The sequence below is a fragment of the Myxine glutinosa genome, chromosome 4, assembly GCF_964187855.1.
Source record: "Myxine glutinosa chromosome 4, kmMyxGlut1.1, whole genome shotgun sequence".
NCBI lineage: Eukaryota > Metazoa > Chordata > Myxini > Myxiniformes > Myxinidae > Myxine > Myxine glutinosa.
Genome location: NC_136264.1, coordinates 183,623,776 through 183,647,092, shown reverse-complemented (window position 1 = coordinate 183,647,092; position 23,317 = coordinate 183,623,776). Strand labels below are relative to the sequence as shown.

General features: G+C 44.3%; 1 protein-coding gene across 5 annotated transcripts in view; it reads right to left on the bottom strand.

The window, feature by feature from the left end:
• The window catches only part of DCAF1 (DDB1 and CUL4 associated factor 1), a 108,773-nt gene that overhangs the window by 58,270 nt on the left and 27,186 nt on the right, over positions 1–23,317 (bottom strand). The window contains exon 1 of one of the 5 annotated variants that reach the window (XR_013623267.1): positions 21,238–21,393. The exons of 3 other annotated variants lie outside the window; for them this stretch is intronic. Coding sequence is in view for 1 of the 2 variants with exons in the window: in XM_078776788.1 (XP_078632914.1) it covers positions 21,238–21,350 (113 nt within the window). In the remaining variant the exon portion in view is untranslated. Of the gene's footprint in view, positions 1–21,237; positions 21,394–23,317 lie in introns of those variants that run through there. One more of the 5 variants, XM_078776788.1, reaches the window with a different exon arrangement.

Below are 23,317 nucleotides of genomic sequence, written 5' to 3'. Positions count from 1 at the left end.
TTGAAAAATGAATCAGCCAAATACCTAAAAGAAACCCACCGAGACAATAGAATCATCCTTCTGGCATGTTCCAATCAAAAGTTACATCAATTTTCTATTTGTCCCATATTAGGTGACAGCCATCTTGTATTTCTGCAAATTATTTGAGTTGCCCAAAGATAGCAAGCTGGCATCCGATTGGATCCTCCACACCCCCAAAAACGTGATCATGAAAACCTGGTCCGGTATAGTTTATGTGTGTGAGAACTGTGCTTCTGGTGCCTTTAATTATACTCGTTTATCATTAAGTGTTATTTATTATTCGTCAAAGTCGATCTTTGTCCGGAATCACCATATATGTGGTCTTGTTTTTGAATAAACAATCCATATTTTTTCAGAACACGTGTCTGCTTCGTTGCACATCGTAACGTGCTGAGAGAAAAACGGTTTGGGTTCTTTGGCAAATCCCTGAGGGTGCAGATTGAAGGTAAGGGTAATATTTACGAGTGTTTTAGACACACTTGTTAACATGGAGTATCCAACCACTGGGAGTTCCCCATGGTTTGGCTATCCACCAAGCTACTGCTTTGGCAGTTATGACCTCACACCTGACTGTGGTAAATACCAGTGGTGGTATGGGGCCGTAAATGCTGACAATATTAACAACAGAATAACACAGTCAATGTCAAATAAGTTGTCATGGCTATCTTACTGGAAATCTCCCGAGCATGTGATAATTCTGTTACCCGACTATACGTTTGATACTGCAAGTTACCGATATCCATAATTATCTACTGCTGGACTGACTATCAGATTTCCTCGACACTTGCACACAGTGTGTTGCCTTTGGATGGCACTCTCCCATGCTGATGTTCCTCAAGGTATCATTTTGGGAACAATCCTGCTCTTGTTCGACATGAAATATCTCTCTTCCTCACTGGATTCACTCTGTGCAGGACCTGTAGCCCATCATACCTCTGTAGCCCATCATTAGTAGCATCTCCCACGATGAAATAAAACAAGTGTTGTTGGAATCTACTCCGATGAGACAAGTCTTGATTGAATCTCCCACAATGAGGTAAACCAAGTGTTACGGATTCGTCACTTCCGTCTTTGTGGTCGTCATCCACTTGAAGCATTTTTAGTTTCATGTACTATAATTATTGTTCCAGTTTGAGTGTGAAATGGAGATAACTGTCTTCAAAGGTAAAAATAATGTCTCAGAAGGAAAACGAGATGGGTGAGGGAAAACGGAAGAAGAAGAAGCGTCGGGCGAGCGGATCGAGTGATATCGGGAAGGGAAGGCCTATCTGCTTTGAGGTGTCGAGCGGACGCTGGTGGACATTGGTCACGAGCGAATATTGGTTTCCCCGAGAAAGGGATTCCTGTGATAGTGTCGTTATTACTGTGGCAAATAAACCTGGGTGCCGGGTTTTGCTTTTGGTTCCGAAGGTGAATCATCGCTGGAGAGCAGGTACGCCTCCATTACCGGCCCGTACGCCATTTCACCTCGCACCAGCCATTTCACCTTGCACCAGTGTTACGGATTCGTCACTTCCGTTGTTGTGGTTCTCATCCACTGCAAACATTTTTGGTTCCATGTACTATTATTGCTATCATTTAAGTGAAATAGAGATTACTGTTTTCAAAAGGTAAAAAAAGTTAGTGTTTTAAAAGAAACCGGAAACCGGATCGGGAACCGGACGAGGAAGAAGAGGAAGAAGAAGAGAAAAAGGAGGCAGAGCGAGTAAGGTCGGAGAAGGAGCCGAGCTACTTGGAGGTCTGGAGCAAACGCTGGCGAATGGGGGTCACGAGCGAACTTTGAGGTTTCCTGGGAAAGGGATTCCTGCAACAGAGTTGTTATCGCTGTGACAGATAAACCTGCGTGACAGGTTTTGCGGTCGATTCCGAAGAGAATCATTGGAGTGCCGTTACGTCTCGAGAACGGACCATTGGCCATTTTGCCTCGCGCTGGATTTTCGCATCGCTCCAGGCTTTTCAACTCCCTTCAACCATTTTCACCGCATCCAGACGTTAACCTGGTGTGTGTGTGTAACGTGGATTTTGAGTGTGAATTTGCGGTTCGCCGATTGGGAGCCGTTGAACGTCCATACCTGAAGGTGTGATTTCCCAGCCGCCTCTTGAGGACACTTTTGCCTATCTTTGGCAGTGTGACTGTCAACCGAGCGGGATTCTGGTCTCGATACAACATCGTTCTGACGATCACTAGGATCGACTTTAGTTTGAAGCTGGGACAGACATTGGGAATGTTATTTTCGCTCACTTGGAGCACAGCGAGTTATATTGTACGAAACTGATGGTACCATCATAGGAATGATATATTGGTTGTACAATTGATTAATATTGTTATTGTACTGTTATTCTTGTGAGACCTTAATACAATACTTGTTTGTTGGTAACAATTGGTGTGGTTTCACCATTGATCTTTGACATACAGAATAACACATCTTTCTGCCGTGACTCCTCTCGGGGCTCGGAGGTACACCGTGACTGGGGTTTGGGGAGGAGCACGTAACACCAGCCCTTCGCCTGGTTCTCGTGCGTGTCGTGGATTTCGCTTGGGACCACGAGGTTCTTCGCGGTTCTCCGCTTGGGAACCGCTGATCGTTCATGTCAGCGTCATTGTCTGGTGAACGAAGGTGTGAATTCCCAGTCGCATTTTGGGTGAACTTTTACCTGACCAACGTCGGCCCGACCTCTCACCCAGCGGCTCTTCTGCAGCGTCGACTGTTCGCAGTTCTGGGTTCAGGTCTCAGTATGACCTTTTCTTGTGATCGCGAGAGCCAAGGGGATCGACTTTGGCCTGGTACTGTGACACAGTGACTTTGGGGGATGTTACCGATTGCTCACGTGGGAATACAGTGAGTTATTGATTCAGGAAATAGGTGGTACCATCATAGAAATTATATGGTGTTTGCTGTGCAAGTAAGGTTTTCTTGTATGTGCGTTACTTGTTATTATTGTGTGGTTTTAATACAATACTTGTTTTCTGTAACAATTGATTGGTGTGGTTTCACCATTGGTCATTGGCACACATAATAGCAAATAGTTCTGCCGTGACTCCTTTCGGGGCTCGGAGGGACACCGTGGCCGGGGTTTGGGGAGGCGCACGTAACACAAGTCATGTTTGAATCTCCCACAATGAGACAAACCAAGTCATGTTTGAATCTCCCACAATGAGGTAAACCAAGTCATGTTTGAATCTCCCACAATGAGGGAACCTAAGTCATGTTTGAATCTCCCACAATGAGGTAAACCAAGTCATGTTTGAATCTCCCACCATGAGGTAAACCAAGTCATGTTTGAATCTCCCACAATGAGGTAAACCAAGTCATGTTTGAATCTCCCACAATGAGGTAAACCAAGTCATGTTTGAATCTCCCACAATGAGGTGAACCAAGTCATGTTTGAATCTCCCACAATGAGGTAAACCAAGTCATGTTTGAATCTCCCACCATGAGGTAAACCAAGTCATGTTTGAATCTTCCACAATGAGGTAAACCAAGTCATGTTTGAATCTCCCACAATGAGGTAAACCAAGTCATGTTTGAATCTCCTACCATGAGGTAAACCAAGTCATGTTTGAATCTCCCATAATGAGGTAAACCAAGTCATGTTTGAATCTCCCACCATGAGGTAAACCAAGTCATGTTTGAATCTCCCATAATGAGGTAAACCAAGTCATGTTTGAATCTCCCACCATGAGGTAAACCAAGTCATGTTTGAATCTTCCACAATGAGGTAAACCAAGTCATGTTTGAATCTCCCACAATGAGGTAACCAAGTCATGTTTGAATCTCCCACGATGAGGTAAACCAAGTCATGTTTGAATCTCCCACAATGAGATCAACCAAGTCATGTTTGAATCTTCCACAATGAGGTAAACCAAGTCATGTTTGAATCTCCCACAATGAGGTAACCAAGTCATGTTTGAATCTCCCACGATGAGGTAAACCAAGTCATGTTTGAATCTCCCACAATGAGTTAAACCGAGTTATGTTTGAATCTCCCACGGTGAGGCAAACCAAGTCATGTTTGAATCTCCCATGGTGAGGTAAACTAAGTCATGTTTGAATCTCCCACGATGAGGTAAACCAAGTCATGTTTGAATCTCCCACGATGAGGTAAACCAAGTCATGTTTGAATCTCCCACAATGAGATAAACCAAGTCATGTTTGAATCTCCCACCATGAGGTAAACCAAGTCATGTTTGAATCTCCCACAATGAGGTAAACCAAGTCATGTTTGAATCTCCCACGATGAGGTAAACCAAGTCATGTTTGAATCTCCCACGATGAGGTAAACCAAGTCATGTTTGAATCTCCCACAATGAGATAAACCAAGTCATGTTTGAATCTCCCACCATGAGGTAAAACAAGTCATGTTTGAATCTCCCACAATGAGGTAAACCAAGTCATGTTTGAATCTCCCACCATGAGGTAAACCAATACACGTTTGAATCTCCCACAATGAGGTAAACCAAGTCATGTTTGAATCTCCCACGATGAGGTAAACCAAGTCATGTTTGAATCTCCCACAATGAGGTAAACCAAGTCATGTTTGAATCTCCCACAATGAGGTAAACCAAGTCATGTTTGAATCTTCCACAATGAGGTAAACCAAGTCATGTTTGAATCTCCCACAATGAGGTAAACCAAGTCATGTTTGAATCTCCCACAATGAGGTAAACCAAGTCATGTTTGAATCTTCCACAATGAGGTAAACCAAGTCATGTTTGAATCTCCCACAATGAGGTAAACCAAGTCGTGTTTGAATCTCCCACAATGAGGTAAACCAAGTCATGTTTGAATCTCCCACAATGAGGTAAACCAAGTCATGTTTGAATCCCCCACAATGAGATAAACGAAGTCATTTGAATCTCCCACAATGAGGTAAACCAAGTCATGTTTGAATCTTCCACAATGAGGTAAACCAAGTCATGTTTGAATCTCCCACAATGAGGTAAACCAAGTCATGTTTGAATCTCCCACGATGAGGTAAAACCAAGTCACGTTTGAATCTCCCACAATGAGGTAAACCAAGTCATGTTTGAATCTCCCACAATGAGATAAACCAAGTCATGTTTGAATCTCCCACCCTGAGGTAAACCAAGTCATGTTTGAATCTCCCACCCTGAGGTAAACCAAGTCATGTTTGAATCTCCCACCCTGAGGTAAACCAAGTCATGTTTGAATCTCCCACCATGGGGTAAACCAAGTCATGTTTGAATCTCCCACAATGAGGTAAACCAAGTCCTGTTTGAATCTCCTACCATGAGGGAAACGAAGTCATGTTTGAACCTCCCACCTTGCGGTAAATCAAGTCATGTTTGAATCTCCCACGATGAGATAAACCAAGTCATGTTGGAATCTCCCACCATGAGGTAAACCAAGTCATGTTTGAATCTCCCACCATGAGGTAAACCAAGTCATGTTTGAATCTCCCACCATGAGGTAAACCAAGTCATGTTTGAATCTCCCACAATGAGGTAAACCAAGTCATGTTTGAATCTCCCACCATGAGGTAAACCAATTCATGTTTGAATCTCCCACAATGAGGTAAACCAAGTCATGTTTGAATCTCCCACGATGAGGTAAACCAAGTCATGTTTGAATCTCCCACAACGAGGTAAACCAAGTCATGTTTGAATCTCCCACAATGAGGTAAACCAAGTCATGTTTGAATCTCCCAGAATGAGGTAAACCAAGTCATGTTTGAATCTCCCACAATGAGGTAAACCAAGTCATGTTTGAATCTCCCACAATGAGATAAACCAAGTCGTTTGAATCTCCCACAATGAGGTAAACCAAGTCATGTTTGAATCTCCCACAATGAGGTAAACCAAGTCATGTTTGAATCTCCCACAATGAGGTAAACCAAGTCATGTTTGAAGCTCCCACAATGAGGTAAACCAAGTCATGTTTGAATCTTCCACAATGAGGTAAACCAAGTCATGTTTGAATCTCCCACAATGAGGTAAACCAAGTCATGTTTGAATCTCCCACGATGAGGTAAACCAAGTCATGTTTGAATCTCCCACAACGAGGTAAACCAAGTCATGTTTGAATCTCCCACAATGAGGTAAACCAAGTCATGTTTGAATCTCCCAGAATGAGGTAAACCAAGTCATGTTTGAATCTCCCACAATGAGGTAAAACCAAGTCATGTTTGAATCTCCCACAATGAGATAAACCAAGTCGTTTGAATCTCCCACAATGAGGTAAACCAAGTCATGTTTGAATCTCCCACAATGAGGTAAACCAAGTCATGTTTGAATCTCCCACAATGAGGTAAACCAAGTCATGTTTGAAGCTCCCACAATGAGGTAAACCAAGTCATGTTTGAATCTTCCACAATGAGGTAAACCAAGTCATGTTTGAATCTCCCACAATGAGGTAAACCAAGTCATGTTTGAATCTCCCACGATGAGGTAAACCAAGTCACGTTTGAATCTCCCACAATGAGGTAAACCAAGTCATGTTTGAATCTCCCACAATGAGATAAACCAAGTCATGTTTGAATCTCCCACCCTGAGGTAAACCAAGTCATGTTTGAATCTCCCACCATGGGGTAAACCAAGTCACGTTTGAATCTCCCACAATGAGTTAAACCAAGTCATGTTTGAATCTCCCACCATGAGGTAAACCAAGTCATGTTTGAATCTCCCACCATGAGGGAAACCAAATCATGTTTGAATCTCCCACAACGAGGTAAAGCAAGTCATGTTTGAATCTCCCACAATGAGGTAAACCAAGTCATGTTTGAATCTCCCACCATGAGGTAAACCAAGTCATGTTTGAATCTCCCACCATGAGGTAAACCAAGTCATGTTTGAATCTCCCACCATGAGGTAAACCAAGTCATGTTTGAATCTCCCAAAATGAGGTAAACCAAGTCATGTTTGAATCTCCCACAATGAGGTAAACCAAGTCATGTTTGAATCTCCCACAATGAGGTAAACCAAGTCATGTTTGAATCTCCCACAATGAGGTAAATCAAGTCATGTTTGAATCTCCCACGGTGAGGAAAAACAGTCATGTTTGAATCTCCCACGGTGTGGTAAACCAAGTCATGTTTGAATCTCCCACCATGAGGTAAACCAAGTCATGTTTGAATCTCCCATAATGAGGTAAACAAAGTCATGTTTGAATCGCCCACAATGAGGTATACAAAGTCATGTTTGAATCTCCCACAATGAGGTAAAACCAAGTCATGTTTGAATCTCCCACAATGAGGTAAACCAAGTCATGTTTGAATCTCCCACAATGAGGTAAACCAAGTCATGTTTGAATCTCCCACCATGAGGTAAACCAAGTCATGTTTGAATCTCCCACGATGAGGTAAACCAAGTCATGTTTGAATCTCCCACAATGAGGTAAACCAAGTCATGTTTGAATCTCCCACAATGAGGTAAACCATGTCATGTTTGAATCTCCCACAATGAGATAAACCAAGTCATGTTTGAATCTCCCACAATGAGGTAAACCAAGTCATGTTTGAATCTCCCACGATAAGGTAAACCAAGTCATGTTTGAATCTCCCACAATGAGGTAAACCAAGTCATGTTTGAATCTCCCACGGTGAGGTAAACCGTCATGTTTGAATCTCCCATGGTGAGGTAAACCAAGTCATGTTTGAATCTCCCGTAATGAGGTAAACCAAGTCATGTTTGAATCTCCCACAATGAGGTAAACCAAGTCATGTTTGAATCTCCCACAATGAGGGAAACCAAGTCATGTTTGAATCCCCCACAATGACGTAAATCAAGTCATGTTTGAATCTCCCACGGTGAGGTAAACAAAGTCATGTTTGAATCTCCCACGGTGAGGTAAACCAAGTCATGTTTGAATCTCCCATAATAAGGTAAACCAAGTCATGTTTGAATCTCCCACGGTGAGGTAAACCAAGTCATGTTTGAATCTCCCACAATGAGGTAAACCAAGTCATGTTTGAATCTCCCACAATAAGGTAAACCAAGTCATGTTTGAATCTCCCACGGTGAGGTAAACCAAGTCATGTTTGAATCTCCCATAATAAGGTAAACCAAGTCATGTTTGAATCTCCCACGGTGAGGTAAACCAAGTCATGTTTGAATCTCCCATAATAAGGTAAACCAAGTCATGTTTGAATCTCCCATAATAAGGTAAACCAAGTCATGTTTGAATCTCCCACGGTGAGGTAAACCAAGTCATGTTTGAATCTCCCACAATGAGGTAAACAAAGTCATGTTTGAATCTCCCATAATAAGGTAAACCAAGTCATGTTTGAATCTCCCATAATAATGTAAACCAAGTCATGTTTGAATCTCCCATAATAAGGTAAACCAAGTCATGTTTGAATCTCCCATAATGAGGTAAACCAAGTCATGTTTGAATCTCCCATGATAAGGTAAACCAAGTCATGTTTGAATCTCCCACGGTGAGGTAAAGCAAAATCTTTGTTGCTGGTCCAGGCCTCCAATGTCATTACATCCCCCACTGAAGGTGGATGGAGGTTATGTTTTCACCCCTGTCTGTTTGTGAACAGGATATCTCAAAAAGTTGTTGACGGATCAGACAAAACCTGGTGGAGAAGTTGAGTATGTGACAAGGACGAAGACGATATATATATAATACAAGTTCAAAACACACCTGGTCACAAGTGTGGCGCACTGACTGGGTCCTCAGTCGAGGTCCTCAGTCGAGGTCCTCAGCGTCATCCCGTTTCGGCCCTTCAACCTCGATACGGTGTTGGTGTTGGGCTAGCGGCTAGGGTGCCAGCTTAGGATCCTAGGATCCTGGGTTCAAATCCCAGTCGATCGCTGAATTAACGCCAGGGGGTTGACTCAGCCTGTCATCCTTCCGAGGTCGGCTAATTGAGTACCAGTTCACTGGTAATTCCCTGCTTGTCGTAAAAGGCGACAAAAAGGGTTGGCGGCAGGAAGGGCATCCGGCCGTAAAACATTGCTTCAAAAAGGGGACCGAAAAACAACAACAACCACGGTCCCCGAAAAAGGCCAACCCCCGCTTTGCGGGGGAAAATGGCCTCTAAATGTGGTTATTTTTTATTTTTATAACCTCGATACGGTCAGCTAAGGTGGTGGGCCAGCAGGGGCACATACACATCCACATGCAGCAACTACACCTGGATGCGTACATACCCCCACCCCCAGCCAGTGCGAATGCAGATTACAACAACAAAATCGCCTCCACATCCAGAATCCACAGCAACAATCAAACATGGTGGAACACTCAAACACCCACCTTTATACTTCCCTTTCTCCCATACCTGGCCATTTCACTCTCCTCCTCACATCCTTTCCCTGCTGAAGTACAACACCCAGGACATACAACACTGTGGCTTACTCCCAGGCAGTTTCTCCCGGCCGTCTTACATGTATATATATGTATGTATGTATGTATGTATGTATGTATGTATGTATGTATGAACCAAAAGTTCATTGGAATTATGTTGAAATTATTCGAGATTTTGTTAATGGGCAATTCCACGCAAAAGTGGACATGGGGGTGAAAATTTCAAATACATCAGAATCAAACAAATTTGGTCTCTAATGAAAGCTGAAAGTCTATATTTTACTGTTTTAACGTCAAAATACAAATTTTTATTTTTTTCGCGCATAAAATCGGTGATTATGTAAATGTCATATTTTTTCCAAAAAATGGGAAAAAATTATAAGAAAATTAACTGCACCCTGTGTGTAATAAATAATGAAAAGTAATGTTATTTTTTATTGTATTAAGTATTTAGATTGTTTAAAGGATATCTAACATTTTTTTGTTCTTTGCGGTATTTGTTACACTTCAGTGGCTTCGGATATTTTCCCCTCTGAAATGTCCTTCCGTTACCATAAAAGTACATATTTTTAATATATTTTCAAAACTTGCAGGAGAAAAACAATGACAATACCAATGCAAAGCAAGTTTGGGTAGGCCTACAATATTATACCACCCACGTCACTTTTTGCCCTTTCCCCTATTAATTATAACTAATTAAGACTTGTCCTTCCGTTACCATAAGGTGGTAATGGAAGGACAGAAATTGGTAACGGAAGGACAGATAGGCTATTGATTTTTTTTCATTTTTCACTCTTCACACCCTGTTAACTACTTTGTTGTTCCCTCCCTCCTTTCTATCTGTTTTTTCAAAACTTTGACACCCCTACCTATCTATCTTCCAAGTTGCCCCCCTTTTGTGGATACACATCCTGGTTCTATTGTCATCGTGTTTCCATTGTATGTTATGATTAGTGTTCATTCACAGGTTCCTCTAACTGAATTACTCATTGTCCTTGTCATTCCACCTAATTAACTCTAAACTTCACACTATTCATACTTCAATACTTGTTTACAGGCACTTCGAAGTCTTATATAAATTTAGTTTACAAGTTGTTCTTTCTTCATTCTCCTGAAGACGACCAGAGCATTCTGACCGGAACGTGGAGTTCTCTCTACTCACATGGTTGTACCGCAAACCTACCTTTTGATACATTAAGCTTGCTTCGTATTATAATGTTAATGAGTGAGAGTCTTCCTCAGGCTCACATATAATATGTGTGGTCAGTGCTTCACTTGAAATTCATCATTCAGTGTAACTACAACTTTGTTGAAGCAGTAAACAGCAACTATCACAACTTTTACAGCCAGTTATTGGATTTGACATCTCATGTGAGTTTTTTTTTTTTTGTATACAGAATCGAGGCTCATGAAAGAGCTGACATTTATTTCACAAACAAATCAAACAGACAAACAAAATATATAAAAAGAGGGAGCAGAAGACAAGCTGGGGAGAGAAGTGGAGGCACACAAACATAACATTTGAGAGCAGGGAGATGTGTGGGAGGGAGAGGGCTTGGGGGGAGGAGGCGTGGGAAGGGGGGTGGGGGGGTATTGATATTTTATGTCATATTTCATTTTACAATGTATACATATGATTAACTATATGGGCTTATATGTCGGGCCAATTATTTATAACTGCATGTGAAATTGTGACAAAATATTGCATGCAAAAATGCTGTGCGTGATGGTGATGTTCAGAGTGCCATTGTACAAAAGTAATCAATGCATGTGCACTAAATTTGCGTTACTATTTTCAATTGGCTGGCCGTGCAAACACGTATTGTACGCAGAGTGTATGGCAATGCAAGTAGTAATTCCTTTATTTCATTACTACCTGATCGTTAGCCACATGTTTAATTAGTTCGTAATTAGGATAGTGTGAACTATTTTTAAGATTAGTTTTTGGTCATATATGTTACATTGCACTTCTAGTTATTTGCATTGTATTGCACTTTCCAGCAATTATTTGTATCATATAGTGACCAGAATTTCCGGTCCGAGCGACGGGGCTTGCTTCGATCTCTCCACGGCATCAAAGTTTGAGTGTTTTCCCATTCGTTTCTTTGTCAAATTTCCGCTGCGTATTTTGTTGTGTATGTGTTATTGTGTGTTTCTATTTGGTTTTGGTTTTGTAGTTGTTGCAAATTTGTGTGTAATTAGTCGTTTCTTTGTTCGCGCCTCGTGCGGCCTGGTGTCTCGTGCGGCCTCGTCTCGACTTGTGCCCCGCCCCCTATATCTCGTTTTTCTTTCACCTCTGCTCCTGCTTTCTCAAATCCACGTTCTCACTTAGAGACTTTTCCCAGATTGTTTTTCATGGTTTTGTTCAAATATTTATTTAAATATGTTTAAACCGCAGCCGTGATGCTGACGCCGCCCCCCCCACCCCCCAGAATTTCCATGTTTTAAACGTTTCCCAGTGTGTACCCTGGATAAGAATAGGTCCGCCGTATCCCTGCGTGTCGTAAGAGGCGACTAAGAGGGTTGGCGTCAGGAAGGGCATCCGGCCATAAAAACTTTGCCTCAAAAAGAGAACCATGACAATTACAACTACATGTGGGCAGGGTACAGCCCGAAGTGGAGATCGGTTTCTGAGGTTTGGGACATGGAATGTAGGGACAATGACAGGGAGATCAGGAGAAGTGGTGGAAGTATTGGTCAGAAGAAGAGTGGACATATGTTGTGTGCAAGAGACGAGATGGAAGGGAAGTGGTGTGAGAATGGTGAAGGGTAGGCAGGGACAGAAATACAAGTTTGTGTGGCAAGGGTGCCTGGAGGGCATGAATGGTGTTGGTGTCCTGTTTTCTGAGGAGTTTGTAGACAGTGTGGTGAGTGTGACGAGAGTGAGTGATAGGTTGTTGATGGTGAAAATGATGATTGGAAAGCTCTTGGTGAACGTCATCTCGGGATATGCTCCGCAGGTTGGTCGAAGCGATGAAGAGAAGGACAAGTTCTGGTGTGCGATAGAGAAGCTGATGGAAAACGTGAAAGATGAGGAAGTTGTTGTGGTAGGAGGAGACCTAAATGGACATGTGGGAAGGAGTATGGATGGTTTTGAGGGAGTTCATGGGGGTTACGGATATGGTGTGAGAAATGGAGAAGGTGAAAGGATTTTGGAGTTTGCTGATGGAGCTGATTTGTTGATTTGTAATACTCAGTTCCAGAAAGAGGATAATAAGCTTGTTACATACACGTCAGGTGGGTCGACGACAACCGTTGACTACCTGATGGTGCGTAGGCGAGATCGGGGGCACCTCCGGGACACAAAGGTGATCCCGGGGGAGGAGGCTGTTTCACAGCACCACTTGGTTGTCTGCGACGTAAGGGTGAAAGGTGCGAGGAGAGCTCGGCGGGTGAAGTACCAACCGAGAATGAAGGTGTGGAGGTTGAAAGAGGTGACAGGAAGGGAGGCATTAAAAGAGAGGCTGAGTAGGGTCGAGGATGACGTGGTTGAGCTTGAAAGTGGTTGGCTGTCAATGAAAGCTAGTCTGTTGGGAGCCGTTGGTGAGGTATGTGGATGGACAAAAGGACCACCGAGGCACTCGGAAACATGGTGGTGGGATGATGAAGTTGGAAAGAGGATTGACGAGAAGAGGAAGAAGTTCAAGGAGTGGCAGAAGGCGAAGGGTACGGGAGCAGAAACAGCAGAGCATGAAAGTTATAAGGCAGCCAGGAAGGCTGCAAAGAAAGAGGTAGCAAAGGCGCAGGAGGCATGTCGGAAAATGTTCGGAGAACGCTTGGATTCGGAAGAGAGTCAGAAAGCAGTATTCAGGATTGCAAAGCAGATAGCGAAAGAGAGGTGTGATGTGATGGGGGTGAGTTGCTTGAAGGATGAAGTGGGACAAATCGTTGTCGACCCAGATGGAATTAAAGGAAGATGGAAAAGATATATGGAAATGCTGTTGAATACAGAGAATGAATGGGATGGCAACATAGAGAGTAACCCAGTTTTAGGAGCGGCAGAGAAGATAACTGAGAAGGAAGTTGAGGAAGCGATAAAAGCAATGAAGGGTAGAAAAGCGGGAGGGCCGATGGGAGTTGTGGGAGATATGTTGAAGGCAGCAGGAAGTTGGGGTGTGAAGAGAATGACAGAGATCTGTAATCTGGTGGTGAAAGAAGGCTGCATTCCAGTGGATTGGGAACTGAGTACCCTCGTCCCTCTATACAAGGGGAAAGGTGACCCTCTGGAGTGTGGCTCGTACCGAGCGATAAAGTTATTGGAGCATGGAATGAAGGTATTGGAAAGGGTGTTGGAGAGGAGGATAAGGAAGAAAGTGAAGATCGACGAAATGCAGTTTGGATTCATGCCAGGAAGAGGAACGACAGACGCGCTTTTCATTGTGAGGCAGTTGCAGGAGAAGTACATGTAGAAGAGGAAGAAGTTGTTTCTTGGGTTTGTTGATCTGGAGAAAGCATTCGATCGGGTTCCACGCAAAGTATTGACATGGGCATTGAGGAAGTTAGGAGTGGAGGAATGGTTGATCAGAGTACTGATGGTAATGTACAAAAGAGCACGCACAGCTGTAAGGACGAAGGACGGGAACAGTGGTGAGTTTGAGGTGAAGGTGGGAGTGCATCAGGGGTCGGTACTAAGTCCACTACTATTTGTAGCTGTGATGGAGGTGCTGGCTCAGAACGTAAAGGAGGGTTTACCGTGGGAGTTGTTGTATGCAGATGATCTGGTGTTGATTGCGGAAAGTATGGATGGACTGAAGGAAAAGATGAACACGTGGAAGGAATGTATGGAGACAAAAGGTCTGAAGGTGAATATCGGAAAGACGAAGGTGATGGCAAGTGGTAAAGCATGTGGTGAGGTGGAAAGAACTGGGAAGTTGCCCTGTGCTGTGTGTAGGAAGGGTGTCGGAGTGAACTCCATTCAGTGTACAATGTGCGCTGAGTGGGTTCATCAAAAATGTAGTGGTCTGAGAGGGTCATTAACCAGTGTGGCAGCTACATTCAAATGTAAGGTGTGCACAGAGGAAGCTGCAGATGGAGGAAATGTTGAGTTGGATCTTGGAGACGGCGTGAAGCTGGAAGGTGTGAAAACATTTTGCTACCTCAGAGACATGCTGAATGGAGAAGGTGGATCAGACTCGGCAACGGTTGCTCGAGTGAGATGTGCATGGAAGAAGTTTCGGGAATTGAGTGGCGTGCTGATGATGAGGGGAGTGTCGTTGAAGCTGAAGGGAAAGGTGTATGCTGCATGTGTGAGATGTGTTATGATTTATGGGAGCGAAACATGGGTAATGAACGTAGAGCAGCAACGAAGGTTGGAAAGGTGGAAATGCGAATGGTTCGACGGATGTGCGGAGTATCGTTGAGAGAGAGGAAGACAAATGATGAATTGCGAAAGATGATGGGAATAGAGCCTGTGATTGATGCTGTGAAGAGGAACAGGTTGAGATGGTTTGGTCATGTGTTGAGGAAGGATGAAAGTGACTGGTTGAGAAGAGTGATGGAAATGAATGTAGAAGGAAGTAGAATACGGGGAAGACCGAGAAAGACTTGGCTAAAGATGGTGGAAGAAGAAATGCGGGCAAGGGGGTTAACAAGGAGAGATGCAGAAAATAGGGCAAAATGGAGAAGATTGTCATGGGGACCGCAAGGCTAACCCCCGCTCTAGCAGGGGAAAATGGCCTTTAAAATGCATGTTGTTGTTGTATCTAGTGACCAGAATTTCACTCTTTGTACAGCAATAGATAGAGCATTTCAATTGTCCTTCCGTTACCGAATCTTAATTAATGTTTGCTTTTGTTTTGAATCAACCAAATGCCAATTTGTCAAGTGGAATGTGGCAGAATATTCACAAAACATCAGAGATTGTATTAAGTAACTTTAAAACAACATTGGCATGGAAACTTAACAGAGGTTTGAAAAAATATGCATTGGTTGAAAAACCCGTGTCCGTTTTGGCGTCCTTCCGTTACCGACCTCATTAATATGCATAATATGTAAACAAAAGATAACAGTGATCAAAATTTTGGTGGAATTGAGAGGTTTTATGTGTTCTCACATAATTATGGTATTTGATTGATTTTAACAAATAAAGTCTTTGTGATATATGGGTTTGAAAGATGAAAAATGGTGTCTGAATGTCCTTCCGTTACCGTGGAATTACCCTAATGTGACCTTTAAAAGAAACAAAAACCACATTTGACATTTCGAAACAAATAAATTGATCCTTGAAATTGATCCGATCCTTATCAAACTCAATTCATGGACAGTACTGTGTTAAACTTCTGTACGTTTTCCAGAAGTATCTCTATATTTTGCACATTATTAGCCTTTTAACTTTTAAATCCTTTTAAATTTAAATCCTTTAAAATCCTTTAAATCCTTTAAATCCTTTAAAATCCTTTTAACAAAAACAAAAGTTAAATTACGACTGGGATTACGGACAGTAAAATTACAGTTCAGTACTTCGTGTAACCCCCACGAGCATTCAGGAGAGGACGTACACGTTGAGGCATGCTGTTCACGAGATTTGCCAAGGTTTGGACAGGAATCGCTTGCCATGCAGTGACAATAGCCTGCTGCAATTCACGCACAGAGGTCGGCTGCTGGTCCAAGTGGTCGATTTGATGCTGCCCACAAGTTCTCTATCGGATTCATATCCGGGGACATGGCAGGCCACTCCATATGCTCTACACCACGGTCAGCAAGAAAGTGTTGGATCATGTGAGCAGGATGAGGCCGTGCATTGTCATCTTGGAAGACAAAGTTTCCTCGAAAGGCTGCACGAACAAATGGAAGCAATGTTTCTTCCAGAATGGCCCTGTACTTGAACTGGTTCAGGTTTCCATTCAGAACAACCACGTCAGTTTTGCCCCCTGCCTGAAAAGCAGCCCAAACGGTCACCCCACCACCTCCAGCTTGGACTCTTGGCACTATACAATCTCTGTTGTAGGCTTCATGCACTTGTCTGCGCACTCGGACGCGGCCATCTTGACGATAGACCAGAAATCTAGACTCGTCACTGAAGGTCACGTGATTCCAGTGTCCTGGCTGCCATTGACGGTGCTATCTGGCCCACTGCAATCGGCGCTGGCAGTGTTGTCTGGTCAGGCGTGGCTTTCTTAGGGGACGCCTGGCACAATAGCCTGCTTGAACCAGTCGTTGGTTGACTAGCCTTCTGGATATAGGCACATTTGTCAGTTGCTGCCACTCAACCCTAAGCCGATTAGCTGACTTGGTACGGCCATTGCGGACTAACCGGTGCAGCTGGCGATCATCCCTCCTTGTGGTTCTGCGGGGACGTCCTGGCCTTGGTATTGGAGTAGGGACACCCCTCTGAGCATTTCGTTTCAGGATCTTTGACACCTGACCTTGAGTGATGCCATACTGCCGAGCAATAGCACGCTGTTTCATGCAGTAATTTCGTAAAGCCACCACTCCATGACAAACAGCATTGTCGAGTTGACGGACCATCTCCAGAGGAAGCGGCAATAACTTTTGGAGACGTGCAGCAGTTGTTTTCCACTAATACAGAACGCAACAACCCTTGTATACCCGACTGTGAAGCCAATCATAAAATGCACCTGTCCGTACATTTTGCCATGCCACCTGTGATATATTCCTGTTGTTGACTTCTTGCTGCAACAGACAATCAGTGACATGGTTCTTTTAACAAATAAATCACCAAAGTGTAAAAGAAACTCACCAGATTGATATACTGAGTTAAGAAAGTAAACCCAAGTCAAGAAAAAATATATATTCCATGTTAAATGCAAAGTCTGTATGTATATCTATATATATAAAACACAGTTTGTGTGTGTGTGTGTGTGTGTATGTGTGTGTGTGTGTGTAATGTTACCGATAGACTCCTAAACGGAGAGGCTTACGTGCTTGATATTTGGCATAGACATGGCCATTGAACGTGGTACGAACATGGCCGAACTCAAAATATTTGACGATCCATATTTTTTATTCATATTTACCTCAGCGCATTTCAGCGCACGGAATCAACGGAATCAGAGCAGGTGGGCGCTGATTCGCTCAGAGTGATCACGTGATGACGCTATGACGCTATGAACGCTATGAACGATATGACGCTATGAAAAAAAAAATCGCTATGACGCTATGGAAAAAAAAATCGCTATGACGCTATGAAACGCTATGAACGATATGACGCCATGAAAAAAAAATCGCAATGACGCTATAACACAAAAAAACTCGCTCGCTTTGCCAAGGGGCTCGCTCCACCCCCGTTCCCCTCCCCTCCCCTGCCCGGCAATGCCGGGTACTTCTGCTAGTATATATATATATATATATATATATATATACATTATATTATATTATATTATATTATATTATATTATATTATATTATATATATATATATATATATATATATATACAGTGGAACCTTGACTTATGAGTTTAATTCGTTCCGTGACCGAGCTCGTAACTCAAATTGCTCGTATCTCAAATCAAATTTCCCCATTAAAATGCATTGAAATGCTATTAATCCGTTCCAGCCCGCCAAAAACCACACCAATTTTTTTTTAAATATACAGTATATATATAAATATCTCGCGCTTTATATTTCACCTGTATGCAGCATACAAGTTGGCAGGATGGCCTGGACTGGAGGTACGCACACTTGACTCTAAAGTCTAAACTGTCCAGCCTGGGTTTGAATCCCGACCCAGCTATAACCTGTCATGGGTGAATCACAGGCAGGGTGATTCATCAATGTGTGTACCGCTAAACTGGGCGCCCCGTTTGCGTCCCATTAGTTGTTGGATGTTAAGGATCTCACCGTGTTTTCCACAAAGAGAAGGCGAGCTATCGCCGGCACTCTGAACAAGTTGTGGCCTGGCATGGCATGAACATGAAAACATGAACATGAACATGAAATGTTCGACATGAACATGAAATTTTCCGAAATAACCAAAATGCGAAAACTAAAATGCATCGCTATACGACAGAGATACGTACTGTACTTGAACGGCAAGATAACCACGTGACCAGAACCTACCTGGCGGCGTAAACTCGAAATAACCAAAATGCGAAAACTAAAATGCATCGCTATACGACAGAGATACGTACTGTACTTGAACGGCAAGATAACCACGTGACCAGAACCTACCTGGCGGCGTGAACTCGAAATAACCAAAATGCGAAAACTAAAATGCATCGCTATACGACAGAGATACGTACTGTACTTGAACGGCAAGATAACCACGTGACCAGAACCCACCTGGCGGCGTGAACTCGAAATAACCAAAATGCGAAAAAAAAAATGCAGCGCTATACGACAGAGATACGTACTGTACTTGCACGGCAAGATAACCACGTGACCGGGTGGCGAAAGCTCGTAACTCGGATCTCGGCTCGCATCTCAAAGCAATAAACTGCCGGAGCGACGGCTCGTATCTCGAAAAACTCGTAAGTTGGGGCACTCGTAAGTCAAGGTTCCACTGTATATATATATATATATATATATATATATATATATATATATATATATATATATATATATATATATATATTGTTACGGAACCCAAACTCGGCCTCTTTTCCCCCCTTATCGAGGGGGGATTAATCCCCTCGTCTATGACTGACTGACGTGGTCCTGGGGGTATGACGTCACGCCCGGTCAGCGCTGGGTAGGGTATTAGGCCCACCCGTCCTATGACCTAAATACCAGCGCCTCTCGGTACGCAAGGAAATACTCCCGCTCACGGCCGCAGCGTAATGGATTGGTTGCGCCGAGCGAAGCAAACTGCGGCGTGAGCCGTTTATCGAAGTGGCTAAACCCGATTCATATGCGTTGGCCGAATCGCGCCACGTACACTCAATTTGGAAATCGCTAAAGCGACCGAATGAGAAAGAAGGAAGGCAAAGGTAAAGAAGAACAGATATTTATTAATTATTTACACAACCCAAAGAAAAGAGAGCAATCAAAGTAATATCTATCTATAATTCCAGTAATCTCTGTTTGTACGTTTGTACGTTTGTCTGTGACCGCTGTTTCTCGACAACCACGGGTCCGATATACTTTTAACTTGCCAGGTATATTGCTGGGGACCCGAGGATGTGCCTTTTCAAGGTTTCATATTAATCGGACAATTACTTACCGAGCTATGTCCAAAAAACGATTCAACCAATCAGAGAGCAGCGAACTATCGCGTGTGCCGAACGTGGCGGACACACTCTGCCTCGGATGGCACATTTGAGAGCGTATTCATTTATTTCACGTTTGCAAACTATGTTGGCATTAAACTATGTTTTAAAACTAATAAAAACGAATTTGCGATTCATTCGCTTTCCTGCGCGTTTGTGCACGCGATGGCGATTTCTTTACCAAACTCCGGAAGCCGTTCGCTTTGGACCAAACCATTTCATGTAAATAGAGGGGGGGGATATAATTTTAGATATAGATATAGTACGGGCAATGCCCTAGTACAGGGAAATGGAAGGAGCAGAAGGACACAGCAATTCTAGCTTATACTATGCAGGCTTAACTTAAAACCCCAAGACAACACAGAGGACGGACATCGATCAGACTCACACGACTGGGGGGATGAAAGGAATGGCAGATTCGAATCCTGGCAGGGCGGGGGGGGGGGGGGGGGGCACGGCCCAAAGAGATCGCGGCAGGAAGGTCCGGGGCCAATGGCTCGATGTCGGTTTTCCCGCTCGAGCGTCCACGCGCCGATTACCCAGAGAAGGCTCAAGAGCAAGGTCAAGAGCAAGGCAGCACAGCGAGGCAGTGAGCGGGCTCAAGCACAGACGAGGTACAGCAACGAGCAGGGCGCACGAACCATCTCCATCTCATCTGTCGGTCAAAGGCTTCCGCCCACGCTTTTATATCGCGCTTTTCGATCAAGCCGCGGGTTAAGAGGGCACGCCTACCGGGTCGCTCTTTGCAGTACCGATTGGTGGGCACGGGCTCCTCCTGGCTCCGCCTCCCGGTGACGATGGCCGAGCCACGCCCTTCTTCCCCGGGTCGACCGCATGGAACAATGGCGTCTTGTGGAGGGATAATGCCAACAACCACCCGCACCCTTTCGAAGGGAGAATGGGCCTACGCTTCTTTAATTGATGTAACGCAATGAACTAGTGGAAACGAAGCCTTATGCTGACATTTACTAAGGACATAACTACTGAGGGAAACTTATGATTTGCTACGTGTGTGCGATGGCCTAACTAAGGACGACCTTTGACCTTTACACTTGGAGGTATTTACAAGGAATATTTACAGCACACAAAAGGGTATATTTTACAGCAAATTACACACAGGGTTCTCAAATACTCAACACTGCACCCTCCTTCCTTCAGGCACGTCCCGGGCCTATAAAAATCTAGCTTAGTGTGGCACGTAGGTGTAATTCCCTCTACAATTAACCTGACCCTGAGTGCGACAATTTTAAAACACAAATAAATATGTCCCGCTAATTGCGTTGCACCCTGCCTAACAGTTTCACACCCACAGCTAACTGAATTGCGGAATTATTTTCAAACTAAACATGAACGGTGGGGGAGCATTATTTATAGTGACGTTATTTTGACTATTTACAAAACTGCAACCCAGGACCTGTGATTTCCCAGGAGAGAAACAAAAATAAATTCCTGTTGGGAGGGAGGAGACAGCATGCATTGCATTGACGCACCAGCACCAATAAACACCAAAGCACCAATCACCAAAACCGCACCAAAACCGCACCATTCGGTGCAACAGTCACCAGTTCATAATAATAACACAAAAAAAAACAACTGGTGGTGGTCTTCTTCTTCTCTGCTGGGCCGATGTTCCTGATGTTTTCTCTACTTGCGGCCTATTTGGAAATAAAAGGGCACCAACGCGTCCACTTTTTATTTAGGGCCACAGGGGCCAACTAAGGGTGGTCCACCTGTTTGGCATAGGTGCCACCTTTACCCTGGGCCGCAAGTAAGATTACCTGGCCACCATGGCCGGTCCCCAGCAGAGGTGCCAGGCCCCAAAACGTGGGGTCCATAAAGTGGTGCTTGGCCGCAGAACGGCGGTCCATAAGTGGTGCATCAATGCAAGCATGCTGGTTGCGGGTGTTCGGGCTCACGGACGCGACCTCCCCGCACGCTCCTCTCAGTGCCCAGAGAGCACAGTCCTCGGGTGGGAGACAGGGGGACAGAAGACAGGTGAGTAATGGGTCAGGGCGCAAGGGTACACATCAAACAAGGTAATGCAGAACGAGGTGCGCACGGAGAGCGAAGTGAGAAAGCTCGTCCCTACCGTACGCCCCCCACATGTGACCGACACTACCCCCCCTTGCCCCTCCCCGTATTTACAAAAACCTACACATTTACAAATTCGTCACTACCGTCATGTCTTTCCCATATCCCCCATATACCGAATTCGTCACCACAATCCCTCTGACCAAAATTTGCCATCACCAATTCATCATCAATCCTCATAAGGAGGAAGAGATGGAACAAACAAGTACAATGTCTCACCCACGTCATGATGTGTCCCACAATCCAAACATTTACACAACAATAATAAAACCAACAAACCATGGCATGGTGTGGAACTTTGTCACCTCAGGTGAGTGGATGTAGATGGTGCAAGGAGATTTCAATCCTAACTATCCTCTTAAATGACATTAACACACTTTACACTACCCGGGGTCTTTCCCTGCCAATCCACTGGCCATCTTACTCTATGCGGTTTTAAGAACCAAATTCCCATTGACCAAACTGTGGTGCTTCCTCAATTTGGGGTCTCACTCCCCCGATTCAACTCCCTGTGCCTTCGCACAATTTCCGGGCTGGGTCGTGCAGCTCTCCCAGCAGGTCTACCCACCTGCACACCTCCACCACTGCAGCTGCCTCCGAGCTTACCTGCTCCTTAACCTAACCTATCTACCTGGGGAAGGCCCTCTGGCGCTCTCCCCACTCGGTGCCCTCTCTGGCACTGGGCTACCCGGGTCCGTCCTCCGGATCCTCGGGCCCCATCCACAACTCTACCGGCTCCCAGAGCCCACCTGCGGCCTCACCTGGCCGACATCCTAACAGTGGCGGAGTGCCCATTTAACTACACACACACTAACAGGCCACACGCCCAGCCATTTCCACGACACTAATGCACCCATCCAAACACCATTCTTCCACCACGCACCACAGATGTCAATATCCAACCACAATTTACCTACTCCCTCTACCTAACTCTTAAACTACCCTCCCCAGGTATTCGTGATAGGGGTCCATCCTCACCATACACACCTTCGCACCATCCACTCCACTCCACAGTTTCCACCATACTCACTCCACGACCATCCATTCCATACTCCATATATTCCATACTCCATGTATTCCAAACAACTATTCTCCATACACCTGTATTTGCACACCTGTGCCATCACTCCTAGTGCTTCCTGCACACTCCTTCCTCCAGGACCATTTGCTCAACACAACACTCAATCACCATTACTCACTCATACACTGCTCCATACACTTGTTCACTTGCACACCTGTGCAATCACACCTGGTGCCACCTGCACCCTCCTTCCTCCAGGCTTCTTCATTCAATACAATACACTCACCCACACTTGTTCCTCATGCACTGCTCCATACACTTCCACGCTCAATACAATCCACAATCACAATTCTTCCTCATACGCTGCTTCATACACTTTCGATTCTCAAGCACACGGCAGCATCTGATCTAACTACTCCCTTCTGAAACTTGCGCTTCCCAGTCGCCCCTTATATTATTGCGCTCCCTCGTCATTATAATCCAAACTAATCTCTCTATGTCCCCGACTACCTGTCCAATGTCGCTACTTAAATCTACAGTTACCTATGGTCAATCTCTAGGTCCCTATCATTTTATCCAAACCCTCCCGGGCGAGCTTACACTGCCATAAACCCCATAGCTAGCGCTCATGTGCCCCCATTTGTGTGCGAGGGATGGTGGATTTGCCATCCCTCCACATCGGACATCTCTCACTACCAATTTTGCCCATGTAATTCCAGCCAATCAAAAATTTGCCAATCATCTGC